The 23,750-nt window shown below is 48.3% G+C and overlaps 7 protein-coding genes across 7 annotated transcripts; 5 read left to right on the top strand and 2 right to left on the bottom strand.

Annotated features, from left to right (window-relative positions):
* Positions 1-3,238: 3,238 nt before the first annotated feature.
* KD926_005718 (putative YT521-B-like splicing factor) lies at positions 3,239-5,261 on the top strand (the record flags this gene model as incomplete). The annotated part of the gene is made up of 4 exons (XM_053098901.1): positions 3,239-3,335; positions 3,400-4,041; positions 4,094-4,662; positions 4,746-5,261. 4 exons carry the CDS (start codon positions 3,239-3,241, stop codon positions 5,259-5,261), a joined length of 1,824 nt encoding a protein of 607 aa, XP_052957199.1.
* A 1,200-nt stretch (positions 5,262-6,461) lies between these two features.
* Positions 6,462-7,280, top strand: KD926_005717 (uncharacterized protein; the record flags this gene model as incomplete). The annotated part of the gene is made up of 1 exon (XM_053098900.1): positions 6,462-7,280. One exon carries the CDS (start codon positions 6,462-6,464, stop codon positions 7,278-7,280), a length of 819 nt encoding a protein of 272 aa, XP_052957198.1.
* A 1,012-nt stretch (positions 7,281-8,292) lies between these two features.
* On the bottom strand, positions 8,293-14,739 carry stt4 (1-phosphatidylinositol 4-kinase STT4; the record flags this gene model as incomplete). Its single annotated transcript, XM_053098899.1, has 11 exons — positions 8,293-9,555; positions 9,613-9,900; positions 9,958-10,161; positions 10,218-10,473; positions 10,528-10,899; positions 10,960-11,326; positions 11,380-11,514; positions 11,578-11,686; positions 11,736-14,438; positions 14,498-14,681; positions 14,732-14,739. 11 exons carry the CDS (start codon positions 14,737-14,739, stop codon positions 8,293-8,295), a joined length of 5,889 nt encoding a protein of 1,962 aa, XP_052957197.1.
* Positions 14,740-15,810: 1,071 nt separating this feature from the next.
* On the top strand, positions 15,811-18,033 carry KD926_005715 (CAMK family serine/threonine-protein kinase; the record flags this gene model as incomplete). Its single annotated transcript, XM_053098898.1, has 6 exons — positions 15,811-15,852; positions 15,906-16,419; positions 16,473-17,065; positions 17,127-17,257; positions 17,330-17,346; positions 17,396-18,033. The coding sequence occupies 6 exons, from the start codon at positions 15,811-15,813 to the stop codon at positions 18,031-18,033; spliced, it is 1,935 nt and encodes a 644-aa protein (XP_052957196.1).
* Positions 18,034-18,682: 649 nt separating this feature from the next.
* KD926_005714 (cytochrome P450) lies at positions 18,683-20,613 on the top strand (the record flags this gene model as incomplete). Its single annotated transcript, XM_053098897.1, has 4 exons — positions 18,683-18,928; positions 18,997-19,194; positions 19,273-20,331; positions 20,551-20,613. 4 exons carry the CDS (start codon positions 18,683-18,685, stop codon positions 20,611-20,613), a joined length of 1,566 nt encoding a protein of 521 aa, XP_052957195.1.
* Positions 20,614-21,096: 483 nt separating this feature from the next.
* KD926_005713 (mitochondrial 37S ribosomal protein mS41) lies at positions 21,097-21,828 on the bottom strand (the record flags this gene model as incomplete). The annotated part of the gene is made up of 1 exon (XM_053098896.1): positions 21,097-21,828. One exon carries the CDS (start codon positions 21,826-21,828, stop codon positions 21,097-21,099), a length of 732 nt encoding a protein of 243 aa, XP_052957194.1.
* A 543-nt stretch (positions 21,829-22,371) lies between these two features.
* Positions 22,372-23,667, top strand: kin28 (TFIIH complex serine/threonine-protein kinase subunit KIN28; the record flags this gene model as incomplete). The annotated part of the gene is made up of 2 exons (XM_053098895.1): positions 22,372-22,564; positions 22,646-23,667. 2 exons carry the CDS (start codon positions 22,372-22,374, stop codon positions 23,665-23,667), a joined length of 1,215 nt encoding a protein of 404 aa, XP_052957193.1.
* Positions 23,668-23,750: the final 83 nt, after the last annotated feature.

Genomic DNA, 23,750 nt, shown 5'->3' with positions numbered 1-23,750 from the left:
GAGTACACCGTGGGATGGTGCCTCTCGTACCTCCCGGCGGAGGTACCTCGAGCAAAGGTAGCCTCGGGAACGATTGGCTGGGATGTCAGCCGGACGGGTGGAGGCGGGTCTGCTGGTCCTGGGACTACGGTGACCTCCCGTTGCTCGCCGTAAACCAGAGTCTTACCCAAAGGCAGGTAGAGGCCGTGGAGATCGGGCCCTAGTGGGAATGCACCCCCTGCCGCCCTTCTCTCTCCCCTAGCGCCCTCCATTTGTTGATTGTTCGTGGCAAATTCCTCCTCACTACACAGTGCTCCGTACTCCGTACACAGTACTTCCGGTCTATCCACGGAGTACTGTATACTACGGTACTTACGGCTTCGCGCGTGTTCGGCCTAGCCCGCAGGCTCGGCTCGTCAGGAAATGTATTCCTTCCCAATAATGGATATAGAAGACCTCTGGCGGTAATCGCAATGGTCTCAACAGCCACTACGGCCACTGGCCGATCCATCGATCAGAAACCCTTTCACGTCGCCCCACCAACTTCTACGGTGTATCTCCTCTTTCCTCTCCGTCACCCGTCGTCTTCTTTACGGAGTATGCTCTGCTCTGCCTACTGCGTTTTCATCTACCTATTGTCATACGGATTTAATTTTCTTTGGTGGGCCTCGCTAGATAAAATCGGGACGTGCGATGGGGGAGTCGACCCGAATGATCCGAAATGGATGGGGGACAAAAAGTGGGAAATCAGTGCGATAAAAATATTCTACGGATAGCATTTGCCCTGTTTGCCACAGGATCATCTTCGTCAATGGTTTCATGATCCGTGAGGCCCATACAGATGAGGAAGACTATTGGGGACTCCTGCAAAGCGCCAATTGCATAGATGCCTCCGAAGCTGTCGAAAGGGCCGGTGGACCCGCGGTTTCCACCTGGCCAGGGGGATACTTCGACGGTACCCAATCACACCGGGCAATAGCCACAGCCATCGATGCCACCAGTGCATATCAGACCCGTGCTCTCTGCTTTTTTTGTACGGTTTCCAGTGTGTCGAGTGTTGACAGTAGAGAGAGAAAAAAAAAAAAAAAAGGAACCGTCTCGGTTTCTGACCAATTCAAGGCACGTTGCCCAGTCTCCGCACGTCCTTCAACCCTCCTAGGCTTCTGCTAAGACCCGTCGCAGACCAGCTTATGTGGATTGCCTACTATGTGTTTGCGCAGGCAGTCTTAGACGATCAAACCCTGATCTTTGGCCCGGTCTTGACCTCGCCGACGCCCCATGATTTCTAAACGGGCCCAATAAGATTGGACCTCTGATCGATTGGCTTGCAAATCGCCAAAGCCACTGAAGTCAGACCCCTCATTCCTGTTATATCTACTTTCGTGATTATCTCCATTTTATCTCTCTTCTTTTCATATTATCCGCAAGGTATCCAAACCGGCCGGCAAACCGTCAAATCATCTATACTAGAGCCAACCAGCTTGGAAGAGCATCGAACAAAGCTATCACGAGCCAAAAAGAAAAGAAAAACAAATTAGAAGAGGCAAAAGACGAAAAAAAAAAAAAAAATGAGCGGCGCTTAAGGTCATCACCCGATGTATAAGGGAGAAACAATGAAGAGAAGAGAAAAAGAATCGTGATCTTCTTTGACCTTTCTCCTCTTGTTTCCTCAAGTGCCACCCAGCCGCGCACGCCTATATTTACACCTACCTATATGCTTAGGCTGACTGCCAGCTGGTGGTATACAACTTTCCGAAGGGCAACAACAGTCCTATTGAATTCCACCTAGGCTAGCCTCTCCACAGGAGCACGTCGTCCGAAAGCCCGGATCCATCTTGTCAGACAATCAAATGCACTGTCAGATCTCTGCCGAGTCTAGAGGGTCCTTGTTGATTCTCCATCATTGCCGCTTCAGTCTTAGTGAACAGAAGCCAGAGCAGCCACAGTTCTCGATGTGGATTTAGCACAAATCATTGGCAGACTCCGTCCCTTTTTTTTATTCTTATTTTTTTTTTTCTCATTCTGTTTTTCCCACCTGCCAACCACCCCTCTCTTGCTCTCTGTCTCTTCTCCCCTTCAGACCCATTTTTCCCGGACATTCATCTTTATTCCCCTAATCTCATTGCATCTTCGTCTCCTACGGTTTACCTTATCTAAGCATTTGCTTTACTCCTTGAACTCGAAAAGGTGAGCAGATTCAAGCATGTGTCTCCCTCCCAGCTCTCTTCTGTCTATCTATTTCGTATTTCAATTTTGTTACCCTCTTCGCACATCAGTTGCCCCATGTCTGCTTCGACAGCTCCGGCCCGGCAAGTCTGAAGAGGCCAAAAACACGCAAATTTCTTGACTAGTCTGCTTTCTCTGGTCTGGAACCATGTCCCATGCTCTCATAGTGTGATGCAAAAGCCACGCAGCATTATTGCGCACACTAATTATACCCTATCTCAAAATGTCGCCTCCCTCTTTCTGTCACCCTTTATCTTGCACTCATTTTCTCTCTGTTACATACTCTCTTTCGTTCCATATACTCTACTACCCTTGTTGCCTATTTTCCTGCCTGTTTTGGTCTTTATCTTCCCACTTTTTCTTGTTTTTTCTCCACCTTACGTGTGAAACCTCCAACTGTTGGTCATGGATATGTGTGAGTGCGTGTGGGTGCGTGGCGGTTGTATATTCACAAAAGCAATTTCTTGTCCACACACCCCTCTCCTATCTTGGACCTATAACAGTCAAGACAATACCCGGCGCTGGCGAGAAGTTCCCATGCTTAGGCACCTTCATGCTATCGTTCATTGTGGTTTTACATTCCCACTAGGCTAGCTACCCCTGCAGCCTTGATCTTCCCATTCATGATTAATCACGATTGTCAAACATGTTCACTCATCTCTGTTACTACCCTTCTGCATACCCACCCACCTTTGAGAGATCTTCTTTTATTGAGCCTTGTTCCATTGCCTACTCTCACTGGCGCCATTCCGGATTTTTGACGTTTCTTTCATTGCCTCTAAATAGAATCCTTTGTGCTCTATTGTTTTGGGTTCTAACGCAGCTTGAGCGTTCTATAGGTGCCGTTGATTCTGTTTGCTGATTACTGCGAGTTGAAAAGGTTGCCGACACGGCGCAGGTCAGGTATGCCTCATGTTAACCGGTTTGCTACCTCTATCAAGAAACGGAGTCACCTCAATGCAGAAGCCCTGCTGACTCCTTTGCGGATTTCTCTTTTGTGTTTGTATCTTGAAGTGTCTCTCCTAGAAGCATCATGACGAAATCAACGCACAATGTGCCCGCCCGGCAACCCGACGAAAGATCATCAACATCGGATGAGAAGCCTGTCTCTGAACCTGCTCATCATAGCGGTATGTGCGATTGATCTAGTTACAAATATGAAGGAAATTCGGCTAAAACTCGTCTCCTCTCTAGACGAGACTTTCCCATGCCCTGGAATCATGCACCGCCATATCGAACCTACTACCTATATGACACCCGACAGTCATGGGACGCCTCCCTCCATGTTGAGCATGAGTGAGACGAGGGCAATGCTGCCGCAACATACGTATAATTACGATCAGTATCATCCCATGTCGCAACAATTCGTCCCGACAGCTCACCCGCACGGAGTTGTGTATCCATTACATTCATTACCGTCATACCCCGGCTCACCAAATGCCGCCTCTTACAGCTATCAATTTTCCCAGGTATATCCTCATTATGTCCAAACCCAAAATCAAAGCACGCCTCATTCCCATAATTCTGCATATCACTCGCTGAATGCTGCCCCGACTCACTTTGGGGTCCCGGTTAGCAGCCAAGCTGTCGGGCGTGGGCACAACCATTATTATCATCGGCATCAACAGGTCCCGAAGCAAGCATCCACCCTCTTGTATCGTACGCCGACCCAGGTGGGAATACACTCCTCTTCTGTGCTGCAAAAACCGGTTACCACGACCCAGCCACTTCCCGAGGCCAGGTCGCAAGTGTTGAGCACGGACTACGATGTCTCCAAAACCATTGTGGACGGGTCGACCCCTATGAAGTCAGCGCCAATCAATTCTTCTTCTGCGGGTTAGTATCACGGGCCGTGGATTGCCACGATGGGAAACTGATGGGATACCAGATTCTACTTCGATCCACCCAAATCAGACCCCGTCGGTGACCCCAATAGGACCATCAAGGAAACCGAAACAGTCTGGCCACGCCTTGTGGGTTGGCAATCTCCCCCCGGGTGCCACTATCGTTGATCTCAAGGACTACTTCTCTCGAGATGCTACCAAGGATGTGGAAAGCGTGTTTCTCATATCGAAGAGTAATTGTGCCTTCATTAACTATAAAACGGAATCAGCTTGCAATACAGCACTAGAGAGATTCAATGATTCCAGGTTTCACGGGGCACGTCTGGTCTGCCGACTGCGACGGGGTCCAATGACCCCGGCCTCCAATGTCGACCCCTCGGGACCCTCGACTCCCGTGCAGGATGGCGACGGACGGACGGCCGCAGATACCAGCGAGGGGACAAAGGCTAATTCTGGCACTAAGGGCACCACCGGAAGCGAGCCAAGCTTCTGGGTTCCGAACCGATACTTCATCGTCAAGAGTCTTACCGTTGAAGACCTTGAGTTTAGCCGACACAGCGGGATCTGGGCGACCCAGTCTCACAACGAAGACTGCTTGAATCAAGCCTACGAGGTGAGGCTTCTCTCGCATATTCCGCAAGGAACGGTCCATCCGCGACAGCCCAAGTGAGCATGAACGCTGACCGACATTTTCAGAGTGCAAATAATGTTTACCTTGTATTCTCTGCCAACAAATCCGGGGAATACTACGGGTATGCCAGAATGATATCGCCGATCCAGGACGACGATGCCTTGACCCTGGCGATGCCCTCTCGGGCTGACCATGTCCATCCGGAATCCCCGATAGTGGACATGACACCGACCCCGGCGACGGAAACGGCGCCCACCGGGCGTATCATCAACGACGCTGCACGGGGCACCATCTTTTGGGAGGCCGATTCGTCTTCGGATGAGGAGGAGGATGCCAAGAGCGAGAGAAGTGCCGGCGAGGTCGTTGAAGAAACATCAGAGCCGGGGTTTCAATCGATCGGCAGGCCATTCCGGATTCAGTGGCTGTCGACCGAGCGGGTTCCCTTCCACCGCACCAGAGGCTTGCGAAATCCCTGGAATGCTAACCGGGAGATCAAAATTGCCAGGGACGGGACGGAGATTGAACCGAGCGTTGCAGGGCGACTGATACAGCTCTTCCACCCTCCTCCCAGTGCTGGGTAGGGAAATAAATGATCCGTCCTGAGGGGGAGAGGGGAAATGCAGGAAGACCAAGCAAATACTACATACTCTGTGATTCTGGTAAACTTTCTTCTTGGAAATATGAGATTTGCAAATTGGGTAGTCCTTGTCCACTGCGTAGTTACTGTGAAGGCCAAGGGAAGATGGTGAATCATCAACCCCGTAGAGGCTAGACCCGTTGCGGCCCACGGTCAGCGGATGGGAATTTGTGGGGTAAAACCTCCCGTCGATCGGTGGACCGTTTCATCATCACTTCTTCATTCTTCACTACGTACTCCGTAGTATCAATTCGTTCGTGTCACTCCCTCTCGGTAGGAGGCTCCCCCGGCATCTCGTTCGATCCTATCCATCATCTTTCCCACCTCGGAGAACTCCATCGAAGCTTCCTACGACCCCGGAGGTGGCCAGGGAGCGCAGTCCTTGGCTGTCTTAAGCTCTTCTAGCTTCCCAGGACTTCACCTGCACGAGGGACCGTTTCGTCCAATCACCTCGCCCATTCAGGCGATCCATTCCCATTGCTTGATTGATCGATTCCCTACGCTGTGTCCAATCTCCCTTTTTTTGCCTCCCCGCTTAACTCTGCTTCGACAATCTCCCTCCTCTTGGCTCCACCCCCCTCCATCCCGTCCGCCTGTCCATCTCTCTCGCCATTCTTCCTTCCTTCCCTCCTTCTTCCTGTCCTCCTTCCATTATTATTGTTCTTATTTCTCCCCGCCCATCGCCCCTCGCATTATCTGTCTATATCTTCTACCGTCTTTCCTTTGAATCCGACTTCAATCTAAATCTTCTTTCTTATTTGCCCTTCCATCAAGGCTAGAGAAGCCTTCATTCTTGCCCCCACCCCTCCTTCAATTCTCCCTTGTCGTTTCCTATCTCTTAAGTTACCTCGCCGTTTCAACGGCTTCTTTGAATCGCTTTCCCCGTATTGGGGAACTTCCTCGTTATCCTCCTTTGATTGTTTATGGGCCCAATCGTATGATTGCGGCTCAGGAGCTCTGTCCCGTCTGACCCATCTTCCTCCGCGTCGGTTAATCTAAACTCGAGAGAAGCAACGGTGTGCTTCATTTTTGGAGCCAAACTCGGTCCCGCCTTTTTGGTCCCTTTCTCCTTCTTTTGTTCCTTTCATCTACACAACATCTCAATTCAGAGAGCATCGACTGCTTCCCGTTTCCTCCTGGTAACATGTCTAACGACCGTTCGACCTCGCCTATATCTGTACCGCCTCCTTCGGGACGTCAGAGGCGGGCCTCATTAGCCTCCTCCTTCACCGATTATCTTTCAAAGTCTGCAAACCCTGGGAGTACCTCGGCCTCAACGGGTCCCATGGCCAGCGCAGTAGCCAACGCGCAATCCAACCAAGGCCGGAGGCTCTCGATCACTACGCTAGGGCTCTCGGGTTCTCCGACTCAAACTTCTTCGCTGGGCCCCCGGAATTTCCGACAAGGCAGCGTATCCAGCTCCGTGGGATCCAACTCGGCGACCTACGAGGATGCGGTCACCGAGGATAGCGAAAACGGCCCTTCCGGTGCTACCCCGAGCTCACCGTTCGCCCGGCGAGTCTCTTTTGGCGCACAAGCTCTACGTGAAGCCCGCGCTGGAAGTATTAGCAACGGTAAATACCCCCCTCAAGAGCGAGTCTTTCCTGGTAGACGACGTCAAACTGCGTCATTGCCCACCGGCACCGGATCAATTGGTGCAGGTATAGATCAAGTTGCTCCTCAGAACGAAAGGTCTAACTCCTCTGGGCGACTCTTAGGCGAAGGCTTCAACTGGTCCGAAGCCCTTCGGAGCCGAGCGGAGCGTGCACCCTCGTTTGGTGCCATTTCTCCCAACGGGTCTTCCAACCAGCATTCGGTCTACGCAGGCCAGTCTGCCCATCATCAACGTGCAGCTTCGATTGCCTCGATGGAGCAGCCTGCTCGGGAGCTACCCAAGCAACCCCGTCAGAACAAGCCGGACTTCTTCCAAGAGAAGATTCTTCGAGGGGATTTTATGGATTAGGTAGAACTCTTCCTATCTCTATCTTTTTCTTCTCTCTTTTCTTTTCTTTTCTTTCGTTTTCCAATTCTTTCTTCTGTATTTCTGCCCCTCGCTAAATTTCTTCTCACTCTTGTCGTACATGATTTTTTTACAATTTGATTGTGCTCTAACTATTGATTGGCACCACCGAGGCAGGTGGGAGCTTTACCACCACCAAAATCGTCTTGTCAGGTTACTTGGAGGAGTTTGTTTTTACGTTGATGAGCGGATTCAATTTATTCTTCCTGTCGTTCCATGCGTTTCGGGGACGGGTTTGATGACTTTATGCATGAAAGTATTTAAGTAGCCACAAATTGCATCAGAATTAGTTTAGTTGACAGTCTTCACATGCAGTCAATCTTGAGATTTGTTTTATATGAATACCTATAATCTTTCATATTCCCAGCGCTGGAATTTACATTCAAGCTGACTTTCAAGAGTTGCTCTACTGCTCCAATTTCTTTCTTTTGTCTTCCAGGACGAAGCAGTCGACGATCCGAAAGTGCCATAATGAATTCGAAGCGGTCCCATGATGTGAGAGAGAGAGAGAGAGCGAGCGAGAGTGAGAGTCCAAGAATTAATTGCCCACGCTATGTATGTTCAAAGTGATCAGCCAACAGCCCGGCGAGGTGTCCACAGATAATCAGACTGGGCCACGCATTGCATAATTAAAATTTAGGGTTAGGGTAACTATTATTCTGTTTTTTTAAGGGACTTGCTCCAGTAGTCAACCTGCCCTATAATTTGGGTAAAAGAAAAGTCGGGGGTGGACAGCTATCCAGATTGAGCTATATTTAAATGGGCAAGCCATCATCGTTTTCGATGTCATAGTGTAAAAGAGGGCTTACATAGACTGAAAATAGTGCAACCACAATTGTCTAGCTTGCGAACTAATAAGAGATAGAGAGACGAAAAGAATGAGAAGGGAAGTAGAAAGAAAACAACAACAAAGAACAACAACAAAGAACAATAGTAAACCCATCCTCCCTCCCCTCTAGTACGGTATACCATTGGTGAGCAGCTGGAACTGATCGTATCCCTTGGTGGAAACACTCATGTAAGACTTGCGGACAAGCTCCCGCATGTATTCGGCCGCTTCTCTCTCACTCCGGTCGAGAACAAAACGGTCACGGAAATTCTTCAGCGATTCGGGTTTGAAGCACGGGAGGCCACTGTCGAGCATCAGGGACACGATTTGGGACAACTTGGAGCTGTAGGGACGCGACGCGAGAAACGCCTTCACCACTAGCGACTCAAACCACCGGTATGGCTGCGTCATCGTCGGATTATGAGATCCACCAGCGGTCTGACCAAACCCGCTCATGACGGCTACCATCTCGGAAGTGAGCTTGAAAGGCGCGCGTTCGAAGCGTACACCTCCGGGGGCAATGTCAAAGCAAAACCCGAAATCGATGTGTATAATGTGGCCCGCATCGTCGACCATGATGTTTCCGTTATGACGGTCCTTGAATTGCAAGAGATAAGAAATGACGGAGTAAGCCGCCATACTCTTGACAAAGTTGGTGCGTGCTTCCTGGAAACGTATGGAGTCCTCTCCGCCATACTTGGACACGAAATAGTCGTAGAGGCCATTCACTGCCTCCCTGCCTAGCATGTCCCGGGAGATAGAATTGGGGAGGACGTCGATCACACCACAACCAGGGGCTGTCGAGGTGACTCGGTAAGGGAACACCCAAACGTCTAGCCCGACGCTCCCAAAAATGCTGCGGAATGCGGCAATCATTTGTAGGGCCAGCATGTCCTGACGGCAGTCATCGCCGACTTTGAAGATGGCCGACTGCCAAACCTCATAGGTCTCTTGTTTCTGGTCATGGGTATCAGCGCCCGAAGATACAGGCTCGGAGTCTTGTTCTGCAGCATGAGCAGCTGGGGTCCCAGAGACCCTCGCTGGTCCAAAGACTGTCTTCGTTTTTTGAATTCGGAATGTTGCCATGTATGGCGCTTTCGCATGGCTCTGTAGAGGTTTTCCGGATTTGCGATCGATCCCAACAACAACTCCGTCTGGATTGCTGGGGAGGTAAACGCCAACCTCCACCTTGATCTTACGGAGTTCTTCTTCAATCTTCTCCTTTTTCTCTGGCTTGCTCTTTTTGATATACGGCCGAAGTTTCCCAGATATCCCTGTGATATCATTGAAAAAGGAAAATTCGCGTTCGTAAAAATTTCTCTCCTCGTTAGAAAAGCTTGCTATCAAATCATCCATGAATTTGTCCAGTGTCGGCTTGAGCGGATCCGGCTGCAGATTCAATGTTAGTGACCAAGCCATAGGGTTCGGATTATCGTAGGCACTCACCACTTGGGAATCCTCGTCTTTATAGGAGTTTGCCTTCATGTTCCATATCACCTGGTGCGCAAATAACTGAGACAGTTTGGCTGTTTCCAGGATGTAGCGCTCGACGTAACCCAATGCATCATATCTAAGAGCCTGCACCAACTGCGGAACAAAGTAGAAGCGGACATCAATGGGATGGCTTTCCAGGGCCTTCATTGCGTACTGTAAAATGAAGGGGTGATTGCCATACGCGGGAAGGAAATAAGTCAGGGCTTCTGTGGGGTTGACAGGCGCCCAGTACAACAAATACTGCACATATCAGTCATGATCTAGTCCTAGAATTTATCCAGGAGCAGGGGTCCAAACCTTCAACTGGAATGACACATCCGCAGGCAGCGAGTCCCCGAACATGATCTCAAGGCCGCTAGGTTCATCGATAACCTTTTCGGGGAAGTTTAGCAGTAGCCAACGAATGTCGTTTTTCATCTTCGCAGACGGGAAGCGGGTAGCGAGCTGTATAGCTAAGCCAGAACTCTCAGCCCAAGCAAGTCGCAACAAAGAAGTAGCCTCCTAAGAAGAGATCAGATTTGCCTTTCATGTCATATACACGAGTATTGGGAACAAACCTCTGTATGATTCCGATTGGTGGGCGACTGAGATATGTAATGTTTACGATCGGGATCCAACGGATACAACCAAACCCTAAGTCGAGACCTCTCGTTCTCCAAAAGAACATTAAGAAGATTTTGCTTTGCCTGCAAGGACTTGTATGGCCCGTACGTGTCACATGAAATGCTAGCCGTCTTCCCCAGGGCAGACATCACGTCGCCGATTATCTTGTCTTCGGTCTTGATTTGCAGTCGATTACCGCCAAAGGACCACCTGCACGATTACAGTTAAAGAGCCATTCTAGGTCTCTTGGTGGGGACGACATACCTAGGAGCGTGTTTAAACCAACTCAAGGCGCCAGAGAGAATCTGATCCTTAAGTTTCCACAAGCAGGGAGTGCCGACTGAGCCAGAATGCCCCAAAACATTCAGCCCAAATAGAACGATGCGGAAATGCAGCTCCCTAGCCAAAGGGTGGCCACTGGTTTGCGCAAGCCCGGTGGTTGTTCGGTCAACAAGGCGACGGAACAATCTTTGATTTTGCACATTCCCCAATCGGATAGCATTGAAGTGGCTCTCAAAAAACTGAAGAATGCGCAAATGCGGTGCTAGATGACGTTGGGCGTCTTGCTGTTCTCTGAGTACCAAGGCTTTGTCAGTTGGCAAAAGTTCGATCTTTGCGTACATCGGGTCCACGTAGCTAGCACAGGCACTTGTTATTATTGGTTGCTGAAACGAGCTTTGCCATGTGTCAACTTACTCGAAGGAAGGATCAAAAAGTCCCTTTTTGCGCTGAATCGTCCTTTCCCAAGCATTTAAGATTTCCACTAAAATCTTTGGCTCTACCCTGGGATTTTCATGGATAGCCCCCATCCAAAAAGAAATGCCCATATTGATCGATTCCTCAGAGAAGATTTCGAATGGCAAAGATACCAGAAAATGGGAGATGGAGGGGTGAGGGTCAATGCTACTACACAAAACAGCGGCCGCACGTTGTAGTGTTTCGCGGATTTCCACAAGAGACAGGTCATTTTGCCTCCTAACCTTTTGATGAAGTTCAAATAGCATGTTTTCCACTTCACTACTTGATCCCGACAATGTGACTGGGCCCACAGAGACATTGGAACCTAGATATGTATAAATTAGCTCGCCGAGTATCAAGCAACCAAAGTATACGAACCGTTGTTCCCAGCTGTCAGACTTCCGCTGCCAATCGAAAGCGCATCTGAAAACTTATATTTTTGACGTGTAGAGTACTGGCTGATGAAGTCGGAGGCAACGTTAGTTACGCCCAAACCGTGAGTTTCTAATGACCCTAAACGCGAATTAAACTGTCAGAGACTGTTTCTCCATGGAAAAAGCGAGCACCGAGGCCTACCAAGTCGTTGGTCACTTTTAGGAATAAGCGATCCCATGTTAAGCGCAAAGGAACGACCCATTGAAACTTGATCAAAGCCAGTCCCATAATCAGGCATGGACAGATACGTCTAACTGCTAGTCAGGCACCAGCTTCTGAGTGATCAGCGAGGGACTTACCTGGAGTAAGCCTTTTATGTCCAATGACGCCACATTGATGACTGCTGTTACCCATGCTGTGGCTCGCTCAAGGAAAATGTCCAAAGTCTTCCTTCGGAAAACATAATTGTCAGGTAGATCAACTTTGACAATTCCCATGGGCGAGGTAAACGAAGGTTTCCATTCAAACTCATCCAAATCTTCCTCAAGGCAGGAGTTCCACATCACGGTCAAAAGCTCAAGCAATGCAAAAAGCGAATGTTTTGCACATATTGCTGACGGGCATTCTTTTATTATTTTGTTGGCACAAATAACGGCAACGTTTTGCACTCTTTCTATGCGATGGCAACATGCCACAAAAAATCCAGCCAATTCTTTTGACAAGAATGGAACAGAGAAAATCGTATGTTTCCCGGAAAGAGTTAAAGCGAGATAGTCAGAGACGATCTTTTCTGCAATGTCACCCATGCAACTAGCCATTTCAACGGTGGCTAGGGCGGGATCGCGGAAGTAGTCGAGGATTTTGGTGCAATGCCCAGACGAAGCACGAAGACATTCAATCAGCAAGACTGCATTAAGAAAAACGGACTTTGGGTAGTTCAGGCGTTTAATATCTGATTCGCGACTGGGAAGTTCTGAAATCAACATCCTCTTTTGCTCCAGATGACGTTGTGGGCTCAATCCCCGTCTAAGGATTGTATTGAGTTCAACATCGCTTTCCAACATCTCCATGCGATCTTCCGAGACAAGGGGAGGAGAGTGAATGGCAAATAAGCTCAGCACCTTGTGGTGCTTTTGTGCGACAGTTGAACTAAGAGATATTCCATGAATAGCAAGGTTGAACCAGGCATCGCGAAACAAACTAGAGACAGCCTGGTCATAATCCACGGCCACTTTGCCGTTTCCACCAGGCTGTTCGGAAGATACAAGCAGTGCCAATGGTTTCAGCAACGGAATTATATCGTCAGGCGCTAGAACGATATCCTTCTGTCGCTCGTTCTCAGAATCGGTGGCATCGCCCTTGTTGACAATACTTTCAAGTAGATGCACCAGATATACTCTATAGAGTGGAGAATCCTTCTTCAGGGAGACAGACAGATACGCCATTGCGCTTTGCACCGCTTTTGTTATGCTGCCTTGTCCCTTTATGACTCCATCCCAGTAGATACGGTCATAGAACTTGAGTAGAAGCTGGAATTCGGCCTGTCCAGTGCTCAAAGACAGCGAAGCAGTCTCCTTGATGATATATGCATCAACTGCGACATTGACTTTGCCGATCTTTTGTAATAACATTGACTGGGCCAAGGCACTAATTTTTTCATCACAACAGTTGGTCGCAATTGTTACAATAGCATGAACAACACTCCTATAAGGCACCTTGCCTTCCTCGCCGTCCAACGAAAGGGAAGTTACACTGCCATTTCTTTGGTGCGAAGTTGAAACGGCATTTCCATGCCCAGAAGCTTCTGTCATCAACTGGCCATTGTAGATATTTTCACTGCCTGAGCCAGGACTCAAAACATTTCCCAGCGAGTACAGCGTAGTGATAACCGCATCTTGTGAGAGGATGCCAAGAACTTGTGCAAGACACTTCGCGGCAACACAGCTAGAAGATCGACTAGGCACACCTCCTTCGACAATGTATCGTAAAAGTGAGCGACTTCCAGAGGCGGCCCCACTCAGAGACATTTTGGCAACGATCGCTATACTTTTCAAAGTAGCAGTTGCCAGTTCCGAGCAAGACATCTGATTCGGATCCATCAGTACATCCTCTAGCCAACCTTGAAAGTCCTCGCTATTAGTTGTATTTCCGCTGAGAATAACACATTGAAGATAGCCGATGAAGGCGTATGCCTTGACGAAAAAAGCGAGTTTTTGCTGTAATGGTGAACCGAGTTGCAAATAATCGGATCCATCATCCAGAAGCTGGATTTGGTCGGCGATGACCTCGGTTATGCAATCGACAAGATTGACTTCGGCCTCGTCGTGGCTTCGAGCAATACCAACTCCGTTCATATAATCGTCCAAGAGCTCAGTATCAGAGCAGTTTTGCGCACCAATAAGAGACGTAGCGCAGGCTTTCACGAATTGCATGAGACCTGCCTGCAGCAGCATAGCTCCCAAGGGTCGCCCATCGGCAGAGTATCGCCGAGTGTACTTTCTCCAATCCCTGAGTCCGTGATCGGATGTTTCTGCGTTACGCACTGTGGAAGAGGCAGTCTCGACGGCAATCATGAATCCTTCGGACAGGATTGTTCGCAGTTGCTGGAGTATCTGCAGCTGTTTCGTGGCAGTCCAGAACGGAGTAAACATAGTCGAGGCTTCTAGGAAGCCAACAAGGGAGACAGCGATTGAAAGGACACCGACAGACTCGTGAACTGCCCCGTGCTTTTCTGTCCCAGAACCACAGTTCAGCAACGGCATTGCAACATTGATTGCCTCTGCACAGTTATCCAAATACCCATTGACAGCGCTAGCGACTTTCTCACGTAGTTCTGGATACTCTAGACCGAGTCTCAGAAGAGCGGAAGTAATGTTGAAGGTAAGAGCCTCCCAAGGTGATGGTTTCACATTATGCAAGAACGGCGACGGACGAAAGAGCTGGCTGTGTGATTCGGGAAGATATTGGGATAATTGTACAACCAGTCTGGATGCATGCTCAAATTTGTTGACCGAAGAAGATGCTTTGCATAGCGCCACAAGAACATCCAATTCCCGAATGCCCTACACGCTTGAGCTTAGTTCACCCGTACTTTGCAAGATCCGGGGTTGGAAAAGCAAACCATAGGCACCCTGGATGTCGGAGCTTGAGATCTCAAAGTACCATTTAAGCCACTCGAACAGTGTGCTGGGTGCTGGTAGTGTCGAGACAGTCGCGCAATATCCGATCCCTCATCGTTCGCTGGGGCTTGAACAGCTAGTGTTGCAAGCTTCTCGAAGGCTGAGAACCTTACGTCTGCGGAGAAGCTGCGGGTAATTAGGGAAGATGTCGGGCAGATGGGTCTATTCGCACTCACTCATCCATCAATATAAATCGCGTTTGTAAATATGGTATGTGTTCGTTTGTTTGTTTTGTTTTCCTATGATAATTGAACGGTGGAAGTCATGGAGTTCAAGCCCCTGGATGTTGAATGCCCACTTAATCTTATCCCGAGGTACGACAAGCACGGGCAACAATACAGTACGTGTATTTATGTACATACATACAGTACATACCCCACATACCTAGGTAGTTACCCGACATCCATGGATGGATAAATAGGTAGTATACCTGTACAGAACTGACACTGTACAGTATGTATGTGTAGACAGTATATATAGAGAGCATGTAAAACTATCTACGACCAGGCTAGTTGAAGGTAGATATAAATTTTCAAGCTTATTCTTAGCTTTCCTTGCTATTGTGAGAATACCAGTGATTAGATATATGTATGTACATACAGGCAGTATTAGGTGCACATACATACCTAGGAGCCAGGAAACATCTACGTCATTGCCTGTAAATTAGATTCCGGTACAGTATCTAGGTATTCATTCTATAGCGGATACTCATAATACAGAATCTTGACACTTACATACTTACCTGGTACCTATGTACAGTACATATCTTACGTCATGGATAGGTATGTATGGAGTACTCTATACTGAGAATCTACCTAGGTATCTATGTACTGTACCTACCAGGTAATGGAAGTAGGTAGGTTTTCTGATTGGGTACATGTATGTACATACATACATACCTAAGGTACCGTACTGTAAGATATCTGTCCGTCTGGCAGTACAGTATGTGCAGCCTATCTGTAGGTACTTACCTTCCTAGGTAAGGTATGTATCTAGGAGGTGCAATCCGTCCTTACTAACGTGCAGGTAAGTATCTCCGCAATCTTTATTCTTTTCCTCCAAGTTTCAAACCTCAGAATCCATAAATCATCCAGTACAGCCTCCCAAGGATGAATTAACCTACTCGGATGGCCACTCAGTGGTGTTTTCAACTCTCTCTGCACACCTAGACTTTGTTCGCCAACTCCTGTCTGGTTAAGTTGACTGGCTGCTTTTCAAATTATGACAAGACATGATAAATCATTAATGAGAAGCAATGGCACCTCGAAATGAAAAGAGTTCTCTCAAACGGAACAGAGTATGTGATAGCAGTTCAGAATCTTTCAAGTTACTAACAATGGATTGGATAAGATCAGCACCGAGGAAGATTCGCAAGAGTTGAAAAAGCTGCGACGGTCACAGAGATTATCTCAGAGTCAATCCCCCAAAACTCCGGTCAATCAGTCCTATCTGCCTACCCCGTTGACTGAACAGAATTCAACTGCAACCGACATCAGAAAGGAAGTAACAGCAACTCCCCCGAATATCTCCAACCAGGTGCATCCACAAACCCCGTCACGTTCAGAACAGCCTCAATCATGCTCCTCCCCACCCGGTGATACCCAAGCTCTCTCCCAATTCATTTACCCTCCCAGGGCATTTGCAGATGAGGTTGAGGATGAAGCTGCCGAACGAGTCTGGGGCTATCTTATACCTCTCGATGACAAGTTTCGAGACGCGCTCGTTATGAGAAAACGGGACGGCTGCGAACGCAGAAATGTAACGCCCGGAAACAAACCCGAGGGGCCTCAAGCTCAAAGCAAGAAATCCACGAAACAAACTCGTTCCCCGGGAGGTTACTTGGTGGGCCGGCATCCCGAGTGCGGTAGGTAGAGGAGCCTGTATACGTGAGTCCATGAAGTAGCTGACAAGATTCAGACCTGGTCATCAACATACCCACCATATCCAACCGACATTTTCTGCTTTTTTCCGAAAACAAGAAAGGCGATTTCGTCGCTATCATAGAAGACTTGTCTAGCAATGGAACATTCGTCAACGACGCAATCGTCGGGCGCAATAAACATCGTGAACTCGAAGATGGTGACGAGGTCACAATCTTAGACGAAGCGCGTTTTGTGTTTCGGTACCCTCGGACACGGGATACCCACGGTTTCCGCCAGCAGTACAGAATCCTCCAACAGCTTGGTAAAGGGCATTTTGCGACCGTCTATCTCTGCGTAGAGCGGGCGACCGGAACTAGATATGCCGTGAAGCTATTCGAAAAACGCCCTGGTGACTCTCAGAAGTCGCAGGCGGACCCTTTGCACCATGAAATAGGTCTTTTAATGGGCGTCAATCACCCTAATCTACTTTGTCTTAAGGATACCTTTGACGAAAGTGATGGCGTGTACCTTGTTCTGGAGCTTGCACCAGAAGGTGAATTGTTCAATCTCATAGTCAGCAAACAAAAATTCTCGGAAAAGGAGACGCGACACATATTTCTCCAGCTGTTTGAGGGGCTGAAATACTTGGTAAGCAGCATTCTTTTCGTTCTTTACTTGGGCACAATAAAGCTAAGAACAGACTACATAGCATGACCGTGGGATCGTTCATCGAGACATTAAGCCTGAGAATATTCTGGTTGTCGACAAGAAGTTAACCGTTAAACTTGGCGACTTTGGGCTTGCTAAAATAATTGGAGAAGATTCATTCACGACAACTTTGTACGTAACAAATCCCACCGGTTCCTGACTAGGTTCCCTGCAGCATACTAACAAGTTATCCTGAGTTCATAGGTGCGGAACTCCGAGTTGTAAGTCGCCCATAAATCTTGTCCTCACCGTTGCATACTAACTGTATAGATGTGGCGCCTGAGATTCTCCAAGAGACGCGTCGTCGCAAATACACCAAAGCCGTAGATATCTGGTCCCTTGGCGTCGTTCTTTACATATGCCTTTGCGGTTTTCCTCCGTTCTCCGATGAGCTTCATACTCGCGAAAACCCATACACTTTGGCGCAACAGATCAAAATGGGGCGATTTGACTATCCTTCCCCGTACTGGGACTCTGTGGGCGATCCGGCCTTGGACCTAATTGATAGGATGCTCACAGTTGATGTGGAAAAAAGGATAACTATAGACGAATGTCTCGAACACCCGTGGTTAACGGGGAATTACCCGAGTGTTTCCGATAGTACAGATGGGCTGACAGGAGCTCTGGGAAAGCTAGACTTCTCGAAAAGGAAGATGGCGCGTGAGCGAACTTTGCTCAGCAGCATCAATGATGTTGATTTTAGCGAGCGCAAAGAAGGGCCCGGTGCACCCGTGAAGGTCTTTCACAAAAACAACGTCGAAAAACGCGTTCATAATCGCCCTGCGAAGGCTTCTGATGACCAGGAAGCCTCGCCCAATCAGAACAGTGCTCCCAAGGATTTCGCAAATCTCGGAGAGCGCGGAGATCCAGCGTTATTCGAGGAGGATCCGACAAGTCGCTACCACTAGAAGGCTCTCTTGGTCCATTCTTCCCGGATACGTTTGTATGATTACCAGAAAAGGGCAGCAGTTTGCTTCTTCTTCCTTTTTTCATTCATTTCTTTTGGTCGCCCCGGCGCCCTCCCCTTATCTAATATCCAATATTCAACCCCCAAATTTGTTTGTCTGGTCTCATTGGTGACCTTTGAAGGCACCTGGTAAACCAAGTGCTCGTTCCACCAGTTATGCATTTGGGCTGTTGATAACCATAGGTAATATGATATTACTTTCCCCCTTGGTTTTGCAGACTGTCGGAAGAATACTTTCGAATTTGTCTATAGTACAGACTAAACGAAGTACATACATTGTACTGCGTACTCCGTAGAGCACTCGGCGATAGACTACTGTTAGTGCTAATTATTAGCGCTTACTTCCAGGCCCATGGAACCAGGTCCACGCACGGGCGGGTCGGACTTTTTTCCCACCTAACAGTTCGTAAACTTCGTATTCACCGCGTCGTCTCCTTATCACCCTGGGAAATTTTATACCAACAGAGTTCCTTTTCTACTTCGTTGATTTTTGGAACTCTTCAAAACTTGAGGAGAGTGCCTCACAAGGAGACACTCCTCCAATATTTCATGTTCTCTTCTAGTTAAATCCCCCCCTCCTCTATTCAACCATGGGCTTCCTGGCCGTTATTCTAGACAGCCTTCATGAGCGTTGCTCAAGTCTGTCCACTGGAACCCTCAGTGGCGCAGGATTGATAATCTTGCTCGCTGCATCTGTTGTTCTCAATGTCTTGCGACAAGTCCTGTTCAGGAACTCACGAGAGCCTCCCGTTGTTTTTCACTGGTTTCCTTTCATAGGTAGCACGATAAGCTATGGCATGGAACCATACAAATTCTTTTTTGAATGCCGCGCTAAGGTATGAAGAAGCCCTGGGTCTCGAGAAACCTCCAGTTGTCTCCCTCGCTCACGTGGTTTACTTTGCAGTACGGCGATATCTTCACTTTCATTCTTCTTGGCAAGAAGACGACAGTGTATCTAGGTACCAAGGGAAACGATTTCATTCTGAACGGCAAACTCAAAGACGTCTGCGCTGAGGAGGTTTACTCGCCTCTTACGACACCTGTGTTCGGTCGCCATGTGGTGTATGATTGCCCCAATGCCAAACTCATGGAACAGAAAAAAGTAAGTCGTTACCTCCCCGTTACCTCCCCGTTGACCCCTATTCTATGAAATAAAAGTAACATTTCTTGATGAGCATAGTTTGTCAAATTTGGCCTTACATCCGACGCACTTCGCTCATATGTCCGTCTGATTACCGATGAGGTGGAAGACTTCATGCAAAACTCCCCTGCTTTTCAGGGCTCTAGCGGTGTCTTTGATGTTTCGAAAACAATTGCCGAAATCACTATCTATACTGCCTCGCGTTCTTTACAAGGACAGGAAGTTCGAAACCGGTTCGATTCCACGTTCGCCGAGCTGTATCACAATCTCGACATGGGGTTTGCCCCCATCAATTTCATGTTACCCTGGGCTCCCCTTCCCCATAACCGGAAGCGCGACGCGGCTCAACAAAAAATGACCGAAACCTACATGGAAATTATCAGGGAGCGCCGGGAGACTGGAAATCAGAAAGACTCCCTAGATATGGTTTGGAACCTCATGTCTTGTGTGTACAAGAATGGCACACCAGTTCCTGACGAAGAAATTGCGCATATGATGATTGCTCTGCTTATGGCTGGCCAACACTCCTCTTCATCCACCGCTGCATGGATCGTTTTGCGTCTCGCTTCGTGCCCTGATATAATGGAAAAGCTCTACCAAGAACAGCTTCGTGTACTTGGGTCCGATCTACCCGCACTCACATATGAAGGCCTGCAGAAATTGGATCTACACACCAAGGTTATCAAGGAGACCTTGCGCATTCATGCCCCGATTCACTCTATCATCCGAGCTGTGAAGAACCCGATGCCGGTTGAAGGCACGCCCTATGTTATTCCAACTACGCACAATGTCCTTTCTTCTCCTGGCGTCACGGCACGATCAGAGGAACACTTCTCCAATCCTTTGGAATGGAATCCTCATCGTTGGGATGAAGTCGTCGTTTCCAACACTGACGACGAGGAGAAGATTGATTATGGGTATGGTTTGGTCAACAAAGGCACCAATAGTCCTTATCTCCCATTTGGCGCCGGTAGACATAGATGCATCGGTGAACAATTCGCCTATATTCAGCTGGGAGCAATAACCGCAGCTTTGGTACGACTTTTCAAGTTTCGCAACCTGCCGGGAGTTGAGAGAATTCCGGATACGGACTATTCGGTAAGACTTAGACATATTTAAGAACTCCACCTCATGAACTGCAATAACTAACCCAGCGCAGTCCCTATTTTCGAAACCTCTTGGCAAATCTTTCGTGCAGTTTGAGAAACGTGAATCTGTCAAATCATAATTCAGGCTCTCCGTTCATTTCGCCCTTCTACGTCTAGTTTTCTGTTTGAACATTTGCATCGATACATCAATGTTTCTAACATCTTATAGAGTGCACGGAAAGATGATAATGCTGGGGCTATGGGAGATGGCAAGAAACGCGCCAGTAATTGAAGAAAAGGAGAAGAATTATCAATACATATAATGCGGTTGTGCATGTGTACATAAATTCTTGGTCTTGTACCCTATCTATCCCATCATCGCTAATACATTAATAGTAATGTGAATTGTCTTCATTCAATATCATTTAAAGACCAATGCCGTCCTTTGGAAGAATCCCAGAATGTTATTCTTTACGTTGCAGGGGTTTGAAGATAAGGCGTTGTCAATGATGATTGTCTTCGTTGGTTGTCGAAAGATCAGCTCAACAATGAGCCATAACTTCCCACAACAGATCGGTTTAAGGGTGTTCACAAATTGCTCGCTATCTCACCATTGCCTGAGCAAATGGTATAGCTTCAAAATGATTTGTAAACTAGCGTGCTAGGAAGGGTGTGGGTTAATCATGGTATGCGCTTAGATCAAACTCAAGTACAGTACATCAAAGGCAATAATTAATATACAATCTGCAAGATATCTAGTCCAGGAAAACAGTCTTCAGGCCTTTCCTTTCCTCCTTTCCTCACTTCTCTGCTTAGCTCTGACTTCAGCACGTCTTCTTTCTCCACCGTCCACCTTCTGTCCCAATTTGTCTTCCCACATCCCCTCCTCAGCTCGGATAGTGCATGCTTGTCCATTTGCGCCCTTGATCGGCTGTAAGAACGGCCCACGAACCATAGAACCGCGATGGATTTTCATGTACGCAAACTTCTTGAGCGATTTCGACGAGTCGTGGGTGTATTCGATAGCATCCGGGGGGAGATTGACAATGGTTTTCCTCATGCCGGGGGACAAGGTAGCCGAAGAAGCCGAAAGCTGTGGGGACAAAGCGTCTTTGGCGGAGGAATTGGGATCCGAGGGGACTTCAACCACCCTCAACTGCGCAACTCCATCCACAACGTGGTCCAAATCCCCACCGGGGCCGTAGATGCCCTGCCTAAATTTTTCTCTCTTGCGCAATAGGTATCGCCTCTGGCGCGCTGGCTCAATGCCCAAGTCACGAAGTTCCGTCGACGAGAGCGCAAACAATTTGTCCCAAGAAGGGAATTTGCTTTCGTGCTTGGCCATGCCACGGCCAATCAATTTAAGAAAGGTTTGGACATCGGGAACGAACGGGGTAGGGGAAGGTATAGACGGAGATGGCGTATTATTGTGAAAACATCGAACACACTGCTTTCCGACGGCGAAAGGTCCGATTATTCGAGATGATAGAAGAGACGCGCTGCGCATTGTCATAGTTAAACGTCACGTCCGAGGTCGTCGCAAAGCCTCGTTACACCCGTTCAGGGTCTTCTGTAGCGGGCAGGACTGAAAATTTTTGAAAATCAATTGTTCGATTCGATTCGAAGGGCGGTTGTATGCTTCGACTAGGTAGTTTGAAAGCGGCTGACAAGTATCAAAGTGCTGCCACTAATCGGTTTGATGCATGGGGCGGCCGGGAGAAATTTCGGTGTGCCAGAGGAACAATAAAGGTCCGAACGCCGGGAGTCTCCGGGGTGCTCAAGCTGCAGAGCTCTTGCTTGGGGCGGAAGAACATAGAAAGAAAGAACGAAATATTTCTGTATCTACTCCAACTATAAAGAAAAAAGGAGTTCAAAGAAGGAAAGAACAGAAGACCAGACTGAGATCGTTCGATTTCATCTGGCTTCTCTTCGCTCGCAGAATAATGCTATACTGATCAGATTATCGAGTGCCTACTCTACCGCACCTCCATGCACAAAACGTGGCAGTCCAGCCTACAGCCACAAAACTTCTATAGCCTGCTCATAAAAAATGGCAGTGTCACCGCTGGTGTCCCGCTCACCTTCTGTTACCATATCATCCAATACTGCAGTAAGGTTGAGGAGTGTCGCCGCCCAGGACTCCCCTAGTGGGCAGGAAAATGAGACTCCCCAGTTTGCCCAGTCTACCGGCCGGGAACTCACAGAGCAACTGAACGATGATATTAGAAATAGGTACATCAAAGGTACAAACATCATCTTCCTTAACCGATGCCCCGGAGGGAAGATTCCTTGTTATGTCTATAGCTAATGTTGTAATTCCGCAGATAAGAAACTCGGCGAGGGTACTTACGCCATAGTATATCTTGGTCACCTTCGAACTGACTTGTCATCCTTCGTGGCAATAAAAAAGATCAAAGTCAATACTGAATACAAGGATGGCCTCTCAATGGATGCGATTCGCGAAGTCAAGTACCTGCAGGAATTGTCACATCCCAACATTATCGCGCTCCACGACGTATTCTCATCGAAGGATCAAAATCTAAATCTGGTTCTGGAATATTTACCTCGTGGCGATCTGGAGATGCTCATCAAGGATGTGAATGTTCAGTACGGCGCAGCCGATATCAAAGCCTGGATGGGAATGCTTGTGCGAGGAGTCTGGTTCTGCCACGAGAACTTTGTGCTGCATCGTGACATCAAACCCAACAACCTGCTTATCGCGTCCGATGGAGAGGTGAAACTGGCGGATTTCGGTCTTGCGAGATCGTTTGCCGACCCCTACCTGAACATGACTCACCAAGTTATCACTCGCTGGTATCGGCCACCGGAGCTACTCTACGGAGCACGGCAGTATTCGGGTGCTGTGGATATTTGGTCCACGGGAATGGTGTTTGCGGAGCTTCTCCTGCGAGTTCCCTTCGTTGCTGGAAGCTCGGACCTGGATCAAATCTCCAAGATATGTGATGCATTTGGCACACCAACTGAGGAGAACTGGCCAGGGGTCACCCGACTGCCCAATTATTTCCCCCAGGAATCAACAACCATCACACCAGTACAAGGCCGGGATTTCTTCCTACGGCAGTTCCCGACAGCCGGGTCTGTTGGCGCCGATCTACTCATGTCCATGTGCACACTCGATCCCAGGAAGCGAAGCACAGCATGTCAGATATTACAGCACAGTTGGTGGGTTACCGAGCCGAAGCCGACGGAGAATGATAATCTTCCGAATAAACCTGGCGGCCCGAAGAAAATGGGCAATGACCTCACCAGAAAGGTTGGTGAAGTTGACGAGACCCCATTCAAAAATGCCGCCCGGCAGTTGGATTTTAGCAAAATGGAGCAGTAGCAGCAGCTTTCACATGTTTCCGTCCGATCTTTCTGTACTCCGTAGGCCGTCATTTTCTTTGCTCTCCCACTATGTGTACAACT

Source organism: Aspergillus affinis (genome assembly GCF_023601865.1).
Source record: "Aspergillus affinis strain CMG 70 chromosome Unknown NODE_29_length_302309_cov_84_903329, whole genome shotgun sequence".
In the NCBI taxonomy this organism is placed as follows: Eukaryota; Fungi; Ascomycota; class Eurotiomycetes; order Eurotiales; family Aspergillaceae; genus Aspergillus; species Aspergillus affinis.
This window is presented reverse-complemented; position numbering and strand designations above follow the sequence as displayed.